Source organism: Tachypleus tridentatus, chromosome 2 (genome assembly GCF_004210375.1).
Source record: "Tachypleus tridentatus isolate NWPU-2018 chromosome 2, ASM421037v1, whole genome shotgun sequence".
In the NCBI taxonomy this organism is placed as follows: Eukaryota; Metazoa; Arthropoda; class Merostomata; order Xiphosura; family Limulidae; genus Tachypleus; species Tachypleus tridentatus.
The window spans coordinates 62,151,816-62,165,711 of record NC_134826.1 but is presented as its reverse complement, the minus strand read 5'-3'; the positions used below and the strand labels follow the sequence as shown (position 1 = coordinate 62,165,711).

General features: G+C 33.2%; 1 protein-coding gene across 6 annotated transcripts in view; it reads left to right on the top strand.

Annotated features, from left to right (window-relative positions):
* LOC143243963 (dynein regulatory complex protein 9-like) overlaps nt 1–13,896 on the top strand; it is a 39,312-nt gene that overhangs the window by 20,750 nt on the left and 4,666 nt on the right. For 5 of the 6 annotated variants that reach the window (XM_076487840.1, XM_076487841.1, XM_076487842.1 and 2 more), the window contains 4 exons: nt 3,481–3,724; nt 8,600–8,674; nt 10,806–10,937; nt 12,700–12,801. In XM_076487840.1, the coding sequence (XP_076343955.1) occupies nt 3,481–3,724; nt 8,600–8,674; nt 10,806–10,937; nt 12,700–12,801 (553 nt within the window). The remainder of the gene's footprint in view (nt 1–3,480; nt 3,725–8,599; nt 8,675–10,805; nt 10,938–12,699; nt 12,802–13,896) is intronic. The other variant, XM_076487845.1, reaches the window with a different exon arrangement.

Here is a 13,896-nt window from a genome sequence, read left to right as displayed (position 1 = left end):
AGGTGGAAAACTTCATCCTTGATGTCACCAGGACTTTGTAATGTTTCTCCTACCTTTCCCATGACAAATAGATAGCTCATGAAGTTCAGATCTCCTTTTTTTCTAGCTGCCTATTCTCTGTTTCTCATTTCTACCCTCATCCTGATCTTGATGAGCTTCTTTGTCCTGTCTGTGCCCTTTGTTGTTCTGTTGCTCACATGGATTACTTCTGAAGTCCTCATTCCTACTTTTATGCCCATTTGCAACCTTTCTCTTCCCATGATTTTTCCCTTGCAATCCTAACCAGTTGGGTTTGATATTGAATCCAACTGGCTTTTTTTCTCAGTGTCTCCTTCCCAGCATGATTTGTTTCATGTGTTCTCACATAATCTCCATCATCCTACCTACTCCATTGCCTTTCCTCTTCATCAATCATTGAACAAGATTTTACTATAAGGATGTGAACAATTCCTTACACATACATCTACTACAATGTACACCACATTACTGTTTCTGCTTCCTTGGGGTATTCTACAGACTTTGGAATGCTTGTGGCTCAAAATAAGTCGTTACTAATGCTTTTTCTTCAGAGACTCCTGCTTCACCTTTAGTTTGGATCCTGCTCTGTGGTGAGAGGTACCTGGACAGTTATTCTGTCTGTACTTTGCATGGTTTCTGCTTAGATGGCATTAACCATTTGCAGACATCTTGTTATCAAATCCACACAATAGGTCATGTTGATTCTTATATTTTTCATGGCTATGTATTCTCACCCTTGAGTTGAGATGTTTCAAAAGATCACTAGAATGTACATTTCTTATGATTTTATGTAATAATATGCCCATCCCAGATGACAACACCAATGAACAGCATGGGTAAAACAGAAGGAGATTGATGTCCATACCTGCAATGCCTAGCTTGAATTAATCAGTTTGGTTTGCTTTTAAAAATAGGATTTTGTGATCATCCATTGCACTGTTTTGGATGTTGCATTCCCTCTAGATTCCCAAATGCATTCATCCCTTCTCCCAGTGGAGTATGGGAGTCCTAACCATTTATCAATTTCAAGCAGTTGTGGTGGTTGACATGGAGGCAGCCTGCTGGGTGGGTTTCACAAAGATGGCTATAACCATTCAATTCAGAGTAGGGTGGTGATTTTCTGCCAGTTTAGAGACAGTTACAAAATTTTCTGTATTGGTGATTTTCCCAGAGTTGAGATGACCAAATGCAGTTCATCCCTTCAATTGAGTGTTCTAATCCTACCCTCACATTGATGTTGGTAGTCTACAAGTGAGGTTTTAGAGATTTAGTGAAACAATCACCTAAGTCCTTCCATGGCATTCAGGTTGTCCATCTTCCTTTCTTGATTGCTTTTTTGTGTTGTGGGTCACATTGGGGCTTCATGGTGACATATTCTGATTATATCCAGGCTTTTTCCTTGTAGTTACAAAGTTGTTAGTGACCTGGGTCATTTTGGGCTTGTTTCACAGTCACAGGGATCTATAAAATACTGTGGACTTCCTTTGGACTCCAGATGACACATTCCTGGATCCATAGTATTAGGCCATCCTGTTCATTCCTGGAGTCTTCTGATATATTCCCTCTGGACTCTGGGACTTGAGGTAAAGAAGATGTAATTCTTATCCTACCCTAATGAGGATGTCAGTACCCAGTGAGTAATGTTTTGCATGTAATTGGCTTACTGAATGTACTCCATCATATTCTAGCCACTCTACACCATGAACCATATTATCACTTACCTAGTTTCTATTCTGGGATTGTGGGATTCCATATCATTTTATGTCTCTTTGATACATCATTTTCTCCAGCATGGATGTGCTCCCTTCATGTTTCACCATATCTGGTTCTCTTGATGTGTCACTTTTCATAGCAAAGAGATACCTGGCTCAGGTTTCTGTGATCTGTTCCTCTCTTTTTGGGGTTGTTCCTCAGATTCTTACAGTAGATATGCATGTGCTTCCCTTGCACCAGTCCCTCCTCTGCTTTGGTGTGGTAATCAGGCTAATCTTGTGAGAAGAGAGAGAGGACCATATTTAAAGTTATAATTTTCCTGAAAATGTATTTCTGATAGGTACTTCCCTCTACTCAAACTTCCCACCCTTCATTCCCACATTCTTCCAGTGCTCCCATCTTCTGCCAAACATTGAAATGATAGTTTGTAGTAGCACATGCAGGGACACATGCATTACATGATAGTATTACTCTCCTATTGGTGGAGAAGTGGTGTATGATAATTTGCATGGAAAATTTGTTGAGACTTTGGATTCCAACAGAGGGATGACAAAGGCTTGTGACATGTATTGAAAAAAGGATTGCAAATAGAGGGCAGCATAAAATTAGTGGAATGATGTGCTCATCTGAAACATATTTTAACTTAGGAAGATTTTTACATTTAAGAATTGGCTGATGCACTTGTTCCATCCTATTTTCTGTGATGTATTCATTCATCTTAAAAGTGAACATTTGGTCCCATCTTACTAAATTTGACATTTGACATTTTTGTTGACTTTTTGATATTCTTATTTCAATAACCATTTGAGAATATTCTACTGATTAGTATGTAAACAAATCCAAATATATTTAAAAAATTTGTTTGCATCAGACCACTGCATTTCAGCTTCAGATTTACATTTATCTTGTGTGTTGATATTCTAAGGCAGTAGAATTCGTTTTTCAGTAGCACATGTTAAAAATGCCTTTGTGGTTTATCTCTTCTAACATAACTTCATGTTTAGGTGGCTTTATCCAGTTAAAGCTTTCATATTTCCTTTTAACCCTTATCTGACAAAACTATCCTTTATGCTGGAATTCTGGGTCTCCATGATTGACTAATGCTTTGTGGAAGTGGACGGAGGATTCCATCAGGTGGCATACAATGCCCCATTAAGCTCTTTTTGCACCTCCACGTTCATGTCCTTGTATAACATTTTGAAATATTAGATATGAAGATCATTGCTCAATTGGTGTCTCATTGCACTAGCCAGAATGGGGTCACTGTACAGCATATTTTCACTTTCATTTACTCAATGTGTTACAGTTTCACTGTCCTCAAGTTCTTTACCCCATTCTCAGAACCTCTGGAGTCCATATGTGTTCTCCCTGCTTCCTTACTAAGTAATTTTTTGTTGACTTTATCAGCCGTTTTTTTTGTTTCAGATGATAGAGATTTGAGTCCAAGGCATATATCCAGTCTCTGCTTACTTACTGATCTTCTCCAATAAAGATATTCCACAAACTAATGCAATAAGTTAAATGGAAGGCTGGAGGTTAAAAAACATTGAGTGACATTTTATGCATGTGATATAATGAATCTAGAACAAAGCAAGGAAAGTTTTAAAAAATGATTTAGATTATTTCATAGTTAATAACATACTTGAAATTGATTTTAATTATTCAAGTATAACAGTAATAGTCTTTTAATTGTATTGGAATATAAGTCAAAATTAGCAAACAGTTTATATATAATTTTCTTTCCTGAAGAGCAGAAGAGAAGTTTCAAAGAGTAAAAATACTCCAAAATGAAATTCATCAAATAAAAAAGATGGAAGAAATGGAATTAAATGACTTGGAGGAAAGAATTTATCACCTAAAAAATCAACTGCATGAAGCCAAAGCCCGAAGTGAAATGGAAATTCGATATATGGAAAACAAAGCTGCAAATGATATAATACAAGCAAAAAAACAGTGTAAAGAACATGAAGATAAGCTAAGGAAAAAAGTGGAAGTAAGTAGGACTGATAGAGGCTTTAACATTTAGTATATAATTTGTGTTTTAATTTCTAAAATTGTTTTATTTACTAAACAGTAAAACTTTTTATTATGTGATGATAACAATTTATGTAGTACATTTCTTCAACAAGTAGCAAAATATAATAACCAAAGTTCTTTCCAGAAGTGATCTTTATTTAGAGAATATAGGAGATGCTAAAAGGAACAGTCCACTTTTGTTGCAGGTGATAGGTAGTTTTAATTTTGATAGTACTATATCTGTGATCCTGCTTCCTTTCCAAGTGTAACAAACTTGAACTGTTTCATACATCTGTTGTTGTATCTTTTGTAATAATATCACTGCTGTACATATTTTATTTTGAGGTTCTCTTTACCTTGTAATGGACTCAATATCAGATTTAATTGTTAAATTTTTAAAAATTTTCAAATATTCAAGTAATAGTACATTAATAAACCTTTTGAAATAACTGTAATTATAGTTATCAAGTGACTACTTCTAAATTTGTAAATTCACAACGAAAGAAATTGAGAAAGCATGACAAGTTTTATTAAACTATAATATTTCATGTGTATGTTAATTACCGTCTTTCTTTCATTAGAAAGAAAAAAATATTTCTGATACAATACATACCAACTCTCACACAATGTCTTTTCTTGATCTTCCACTGTTTTATGACGCATCGATAAAAAATTTACTTTCTTGATGTGCTAGTCTTTTATACTCCATAATTTTGAGCTGCTCATTCAAAGCATGTGACAACCCTCCACCAATCGGAGCATGACTGCTCTTCCAAGAGCATCTGGCTCCATCTGTACTAATATTTATGGATCTTACTTTCTTGATTGGCACAATATGAGTTGGGCATGTTTCTAATTTTCTCTTATTTGTTTTCAATAATTGTTTTCTTTCATAATAGTTTGGACTTTGTTCATATTTGTAAATCTTTTGTTTTTGAATAAGTTTTATTTGTACATTCTTGCATTATGGTGTATTGCTGATCTTAATTTCTATTTTCAAATGAATTATTATAACTTTATAATTCACCATGGTTACCATTTTGGTTCCTGAAGTTATTCAAGTCACATTATTGACACTGTCTGCCAAGAGGGGGAACAAGTCTTGGGTCTTCTTCTCTGCAATGGCCAATACTTCTTTAGCCTGAGGAGAATGTTCAGGATGAGGGTGATATAGACAGCCTTTTTCCTGCTTCTTCTTTTGCCATGCATCTGCATCCTGCACATTTGGAAGAGGCTTGACCTTCTTTTCTCCCAGTCAGTTGTACAGGTTTGTCACATTTTGAATATTTCTCCTGTTTTGTATAATTCCTTTTTTCACTTTTGTGTAAGATCCTGAACTTACACCTTTTGTTTTATTGCCCCTTCTCCTGACATTGATGTTTGTGCACAATGGCTTTTGTTATAGTTAAGTTTAATGTTTATATGCCACAACCTCGCTGAGTTTCTTTATCTTTGTCACAAACCTAAGTTTTGAATATATGTCTTACACTTACTTACATTATTTATTACCTTTTCTCTTTGTATCTTTTATCATTCTACCAACAATTTTTTAGATCAAAATCTGTCACTTTTGACAGTTTCCGATTAAAGAGTAACATTTTTGAAACCATTTTGTTTCACTAGACTCCAACAGGTTTTATCCTCTACCATTTTTTTGCCCCTGTTCCAGTCCTTTCATGTTCTTCATTTTTTCCATGGCTGTTTTCTTCTCTAATGGATATTATCTGCCTCTTGTGGCAATTCTACATGTATTGGTTCTACTCTAACTTTGGGAAGCGTCTTTTTCTGTGATGTGTTATTTCAGGGGCTTTCTTTTTCATAGACATATATTCAGATCCTATTCAGTAGTGACTGTTACCTGATCAGGAAGGTATTCCTATAAACCCACTTCAAATACTGTTAGAGTTATAATGCATATACTGTTGAGATGGGTTGTTCTGCAAGATGACGAGCAGCTTACCTAGTGGTACAGATATATGTAAACATCTGGTAAGTACATGGCAGACCATGACTCATGGACTTTCATGAGTAGATGCAGAAGGAGATTGGTGCCCATCCCTCCTCCTCCTTCAATAGCATTAATCAGAAGCAGTCTGCTTTTCAAAATAAGATTTAGCAACCACATATTGCACTGGCATGCCATTCTTCTTCCCAGCATCTTTTTTCCATCTTCTTCCTTGAGCATAGTTTGGGAACCCATGCTACTTCCCATTTCCTAACCACTGGGGTGGTGGGCCATGGAGATTTCTTCATGAGTGTAGGATATAATTCACAATGTTATGTATCATTCCACTATAGTGAGAAGAGGGCAAAACTGATGAGAATCTTTTGCACTTCTACCTCCTGGAGGTTTAATTCTAGATGTGCTTATGTTGAGTGGAGGTAGACCAGCCAGTGCTGGATCCTCCTCATAACACTAGATTCATTTATGTAGAACCCTGTTCCTATGTTTGATACTGGTAGATGTTCTCCTTCTGGGTAATTCTGGTTGTAGGATATTTCTTTTTTTCCTGCTCCTAAGATTAAGCTCATGGGACCTCGTCTGCCTCTTAATACCAATTTTAGTGCCTTATTCCTACAGTTGAAAAGGTGTTTTACATCATCCTCGTAAAGCTAGGTGCACAGTACTTCTTTTCTGCTTTTCCAATTGAGTTAAAATTGTTATTATCCTGCTATTAATGCCAGTACAGGATAACTCCTTTTTTTACAGCTGAATTGAGGCTTAGACAATGCCCATAAGCACAGGTTCAGTTTGTTGTGCTTCCTGTCTCCTATGGTTGTTTGAATGTTTGTCCAGTAGATGCCATTTGCGTACTTTCTTACCATAATTCTAGTTGCTTGCAGTATAGTACTGTTTACTTACAGAAGAGATTGGTTACCATACACTGTATATACTAGTTTTAATTTTATATGAAGTCCTCTGCCTTGTAATACTGAGGACAAAATATGGAACCTCATCTATACAATTGAAGTTGAGTAGGTACCTAGCAATGTCTCATTGACTGCCACAACATTCATAATTCATTGAACTAGCTGTTGGCTTTCCAATTTTTTCATGTGTGTTTGGAGCTGCTTATTGTTCATCTTTTCTTTATACTACTTGTGACACTTATCCTACCAGAGTCAGTTTGTTTCTGGTCATATTTGTAGCACTGAGGACAGAGTGGGATTCACATTCATTATTAACACCTGATGCATTGCTTTCTGAGGTCTTTCTTTTAGTAGCCCTAGGTCTTGATGCTAACCACTTTATGACACTCCACTTCCTCAAGGGCAAATTGCATACCTGTTCCAGAAATAGTGCAATCTTCCACATTTGTGCTTTCACTTCAATTACAGTGCATACCTGTTCAATTTTCAATGGATGCTTTCTGCAGGGGATCTCTTGTTTTATCTTACAATGATCCCTTCATCTACTTGGTGTGGAATTCTAGCTGTTGTGTGACAGGAGGTATGTATCATTTTTTTACAATGTTTCCCCTATGTGTATCCCCCCTTTTTTTTTTTTTTAGTACAAAGCTGTAGGACCCCCTCATTCAAGATTTAGGGCTGTGGTGTTAATTGAAGTGTAGTACATGACACTCCATTACAGTATCTACTAAGCAGTTCTCAAAGGATACATCCAGTAGAAGAGGACTTGGACTTGCATCAGGGTTCAACTGAGGGCACTTCCTCCTACCACAAGCCATTATAATATCTATCTCTTGTAAGTGTTTGATAAGAAGCCTAGGTTTTTCTGATATCATCTGTTGTATTATTTTAGTACAAAAAAAGGTAAAGAATATTGCCTGCATAAAAAGGATGCAGCTAGTTTCCCACCAGGTGGTGCTTCATGTTGCATCCCTCAATCTCATGGAAGTCATGCCCCATGGATTTTCTCTTTCCATAATTATTTCAGAAAGGAGATCAATCTCAGCCTCTTCAGTGTTGGGTCTTAGTTCTTGGTAATGCAGAGTTAAATTTGTGTCTGAAGTAAATTTTTAGGTAAAGAAGATGTCAACTTTACATTTAACAGGTTAAGAATCTTACCACTCTAAACATTGCTTTTGTGATGAATCGTATGGATTATAACAGGTTTCTGCCATTACTTCAAATTTTTATACTTCATATTTTCAAGTACTACATAAGCTGTATACTGATATCAAAAAGATATTTAAAAATGCTATAATACTATAAACGCTGTCAAATTTAATGGTCATAATGCACTTAAAGTGTTATTTGCTACATTGTTTACAGACATTTATAAAATGGAAAAATGTTGTGGTTGTTTTCACAATTCTGGAAATTTAATTACTTTATGAAATGTTATTTTTAATTAAAGTTGCTACTTTTGTTATCAATTTAGTTTTTTAAGAAAACAAGGTGATTTATTTTGCATCTTAATATTAATATGTTAAATAACTAATGCAATTTCACAAATATATTATAGGCTTATTTTTAGATATAGTTTGATGTTAAAATAATGTGATGTAGACATTTTGGTTAACGTATAAATTAGAAACTGTGAACAACAATAGTTGAAAATATGTGGTTAGTAAACAAAATTTGCTTAACCATGCAAACATTTTAGATTTATTTCATACCAAAATGTTAGTAATCTGCATTATTATTTTTCTTTGATTTAATAGTTCCTAAGCGATACTGCAGTATGTCTATGGATGCACACTGCCACATAACAGATTTTGATACCCATGATGGCAGAGCACATTGCAAACAAACAAATAAAACTCGTTTTAATAAAGTGCTAAATACAATTCACTTAGAATCTTATAATAATTTTAGTTTTAAGAAATGTGAAGTAAAATATTAAATAAAATTATTCAAGTTCTCTTTCTTGCATTTTTTATCACAGAAACTAAGAGATCAAATTGATTATGAAACTAGAGCTCATGCAGAAATGGATAATTTTTTGGTTAATTACCTAAGTGTAAGTACGTTTTTTTACAGTTGGAGAATTTGATTATATTAACTTTCATAAGCTTTTCCATAATGCTAGTCTGAGATAAGAATCATCCAATCATTACATGTTTTTATATTAATAAAACAGGTGAAAGATTTATTCAGACAGTGTTTTAGGAGTATCTAAATTATATTGAATTTTTTTCTTAACTATTCACTGGTAATTTGGATAATAGTTTGTTTAGCAATGTTTTTAACAGATGTGAGCTTTTCTGTTTATGGGCCATGTTATTTACAGAAGGTGTGTGTGATGTGTTGGTAATAAGGTTTGATAAACAGACAGCACACAGTTCACATATTTGAACATAATATATTAAAACAAGTCAAATGTATATACAAATGTTTGTTTCACTGTTGATTAACAAAGTTGTATCCAGAGCTTTAAATAATTGTCTCTTTTTCATCAAAGTCTGTGCAGACTAGTTCAGTTATTTTAGAACACACTTTAACAAGGCAAGTTATTTTTTGTACTTTGTTGTTAGACTACAATAACCCCTGCACCACATTTAATGCTTTAATTAAGCCTTTATCATCTTTGATGTAAATTAACATTAACCACATTCATAGATGGTGCCATGTCCTTACACCACCAACAACAAAAAAACTCCATTAAAGTTTCTATAATACAGCATACACACACAGTGTGTAGAGAGAACACATAAAAGTCTTAAATATCTCAGTCAGAAGTGCATTAGAACTGTAAATGGAGGAATATAATGAAGAAAACTGGCCAACACTATTGCAGTTATGTGTAAACTCAACTGAAGTATCTACTCCAACAGCCACCATAAGGTTGATATGAAAAGCCATTTTGTGAGATATATCAACTTCCTATGTTGATTGATGACCTTTCAACTTTGGCTCATGAGATACTTCTGCAGCAAATGACTGTCCATTAATTAATCATGTGAAACACTGTGGAAGGGCATATTAAAAGCTGGATGTTGAAAGTGTTGGAACTTTGCCAGAACTTTATCAAGTGGCATAGCTAGCTGCTTGAATACCAAAATTTTCAATATTTCATTATTTAAATATGTGTATAAAGCTAGGTTGTGATTATCTTTTAAGTAAAACAAACAATATAAATAGATATTTATGCAGAAAATTACGTGATGTTAAGTAGTGAATGAAGGTACAATGGTAAAAGAAGCAAATAAATGTTTTTATCTTTTGCTTAAAGGAGTGGCTAAACATTTTCTCTGGCTAAGCCCCTTAAGTGAGTAACAGAGAGCATCCATACCACCACTATTTTGGCCACTATCTCTTCCTACAAGGTCACTCTGACCATCACACAGTGTATACGAGGATTTAAGTATATACATATTGAGTTCTTAAAGATTATACAGAACCTTTGATGAGCTAACAATGAACATTGTAATAAAATGTTATATTATAAAAAATGTTGTGAAAGTTCTGATTCTTGCATGCTTATCATAGCGATCACACACACACACACACATTTGTTTAAATTCATAAACTGGACAGAGAATGTTTACCTCAGCTTGTGATGCAATAATATTCCATTACAACAATGAAAAAGACTTAGAATGTTCTAGTACCATGATGCAATAACACAAATGCCAATTCATAAAAATTGAACTACACAACTTGTAGTTCAAAAACAGTTATATAAACAAACTTGCAATACACTATCACTTCAAAAAATAACTAAATTTAACACTCTTGTTATACTTTAAACCATGTTAATCATAACACTCATGTGTATATCTAATAACAGGTATCTGATGACGGAAAATATGGTATGTGCACTTTTTTGTTTTCCTCAGTGAAACTGCTTTTGATAAATACCCTCTTACATCTTTAGCTTTGAGCTTAACCAAAGCAAAAAGATCTTTGGTAAACTATTATATAAGATGGTGATTTTTTATAAAAGCATAATTTATAATTACATTAAAACTGCAATGTGATGAAAAATTTTAATGAAGAGCTCAATTAGTATTATATAATTTATGGAACCAAAGTTTCAAAACGTGTAAATATTTTTATTTAACAAGTTCTAATTTCTTTGTAGGATTGCTACTCGTTTGACTAATAGTTTCGATACTGTAATGTGTTTTTATTAATTCTGTACATTACAGGAACTACACCAGAAAATAGAATACTGGATTCAAAAATATGGAACTGATATTAATGATAAAGACAATGAACTTACAATTCTAAAATCTCAAAGGGCAACTAATAAACAGCGAATTGCAGAACAAGCAAGACTTGTAAGTTATATATTTGGTACTACACAGAGATTTGAAAACTAGTATAAATATATTCTTTCCATACTGTTATACTGTTTATGTTTATTATGTAACCTTAGGTCAACTTCATTCTTAACCATAAGTGTTACTTATTTATAGAAATAGTGTAAGGTACAAAGAATCATTTAGGATATTGTAGGTGAAATGTTTGCATGCAAGTATAATAGAAACAAGTGATGTTTGTAAGAATCAGTTAGGATCTTATAGCTGAAATGTTTGTATGCAAGTCTAATAGAAACAAGTGATGTTTGTAAGAATCAGTTAGGATCTTATAGCTGAAATGTTTGTATGCAAGTCTAATAGAAACAAGTGATATTTGTGAGAATTAGTTGGGATTTTATAGCTGAAATGTTTGTATGCAAGTCTAATAGAAACAAGTGATGTTTGTAAGAATAAGTTAGGATCTTATAGCTGAAATGTTTGTATGCAAGTCTAATATAAACAAGTGTTGTAATATTGAGCAAAAGGTTTCATCAACAGAACTGTCCAGTACATGATGTGTGTTGTAAAAAGGTTTCATCAACAGCACTGTCCAGTACATGATGTGTGTTGTAAATAGGTTTCATCAACAGCACTGTCCAGTACATGATGTGTGTTGTAAAAAGGTTTCATCAACAGCACTGTCCAGTACATGATGTGTGTTGTAAAAGGTTGTTGTAAAAGGTTTCATCAACAGCACTGTCCAGTACATGATGTGTGTTGTAAAAGGTTTCATCAACAGCACTGTCCAGTACATGATGTGTGTTGTAAAAAGGTTTCATCAACAGCACTGTCCAGTACATGATGTGTGTTGTAAAAAGGTTACATCAACAGCACTGTCCAGTACATGATGTGTGTTGTAAAAAGACTTTTTTTTTTACTGGAAATAACAGTGAAGGAAATTTTCACAAAATTGTTATCAGGTTTGTTGTGTTGTCAAACAAACCACTGATCTTATACTTCACTGGTATAAAGTATTATGTACCATAACAATTTGATACTTATAAATTACAGATATAATCAGTATTACATTCCCAGCTGATCTAGTGATCTCTGGTATTGTGGAAATATTTTACTGGCAGCAGTATGTAGCATACAAATTACAAGGTGTATGGTCAAGATGCTATTATATTCCACTTTAGAACCAGTAAAGATATTATCAGTCTTATCTTATCATTACATAATGTTGCACAAACCACAAATCTGTTGAAAAATTTGTTTTTCTTTGAAACATTTTTATAGATTTCTTAAAAGATTATAGCAATCTTTTAGATAAGATGCCTACATGTGTTATAGTGGGAACCTAATGTAAATATACTTGAGTTAATAAGTTGTGTCCACTTGCATTTTCTTCTAAATAAAATAATCGTCTTTTCTGAAATGTAGAATATGATATAGAATATATATATACACACACACACACACATATATATTCATATTTTCAAAATGAGAACAAAATGTGTTTAGTGTAAGTGAACATTTTCTGAAAGTAATTGTGGTTAACCAGAAATTGTTAATTTAAAAATTTGAAAAATAAACTTTTAAGAAACAGTTTAATGTTTCTATATTACAGTCTTATTAACAAAAAATAAAAAATTGAAACAGTTATTTAGGAAATAGTATTTTACAAGTACTTGGATTTGTTTATACAACTAACAAAAAGCTGTTTTTAATAATCTAGATACAAAATAAATAATGTACATGCCTTATTACCTTAAAATCAGCAAATTTTATTATTTTGTAGTACCAAGTATATCGAGATGTTATCGACGAGGATCGAAAACAGAAAAAAATAGAATATGAAAGACAAAAAGAGGAAGAGAGAAATGAAAGAGCTGCTATTAAGGTAACCAGATTTGACTGTAAATATTCTGCAGCAGAATTTTACAAACTGAGGTCTGAAAAAGTACTCCAGAAGGTCTACAAGTCATTTCCAAACTTTTATACAAATATTTAAAGAATAGGAGTTATAGAATTTGAGAAACAAAATCATGAAATTAAATTCATTTGTATTAAAAATTCAATTTTGGAATAAAGCTTTTCATGTATGTGAAATCTTTTTAAACAAAACAATATAATCAAAAGGTTTGAGGCTACTAAAGTTTGAGAACCAATGATATATACTGATGAATGTGTATACCTTTTTAGGATAATTGTTCAGGATACCAGTGCCAGAAGGATAGTTGCCCAGAAATAAGTAAAACATGACTTTATAGACTGCTTAAATTTTTTTTTAGACTGCTTTAAAAAATTTAACTTATTTCAAGAATTGCTAAAATTAATTTTCAATTCAAAAGAAAAAACTTATGCTTTGAATTTTTTATCATAATGAACAACTAAAAAGATGTAGGTGCGTATGTATGTATGTTGTAGTGTAGTCATTTGCGGAAGGTTAGCTTAATTACTGCTTGAAAGATTTTAAAACAATGTAAGTACAAGGTATACATTCACAAACAAATGCTTTATCGTGAAATAAGTTCTAGTGATTAATAGAAAATATGCTTCAACTTGAAAAACACTTATAATTATTTGAAACAGGCAACTCAGTAGCTGTAATTTGTAAAGATATGCTGAAAGAACTGGGGGAAGAGCTGAGTAAAAATAATGTTTAAAGTATTAATTAAACTGTAGTTTGTGAACATCCTTATAAAACTATTTATATTTGGAAATCATCATAATAGTTTTGTATTCAAGAATAGTACGAAGTCATGTTCAGTTTACTGAACAGCTTTAATAACCATAAATATTTCCTTAGAATCAAAATTTGGTGAGAATGAGTAAGTTTTTTGTTTTGGAATTTCGCACAAAGCAACTCGAGGGCTATCTGTGCTAGCTGTCCCTAATTTAGCAGTGTAAGACTAGAGGGAAGGCAGCTATTCATCACCACCCACTGCCAACTCTTGGGCTACTCTTTTACCAACGAATAGTGGGATTGACCGTT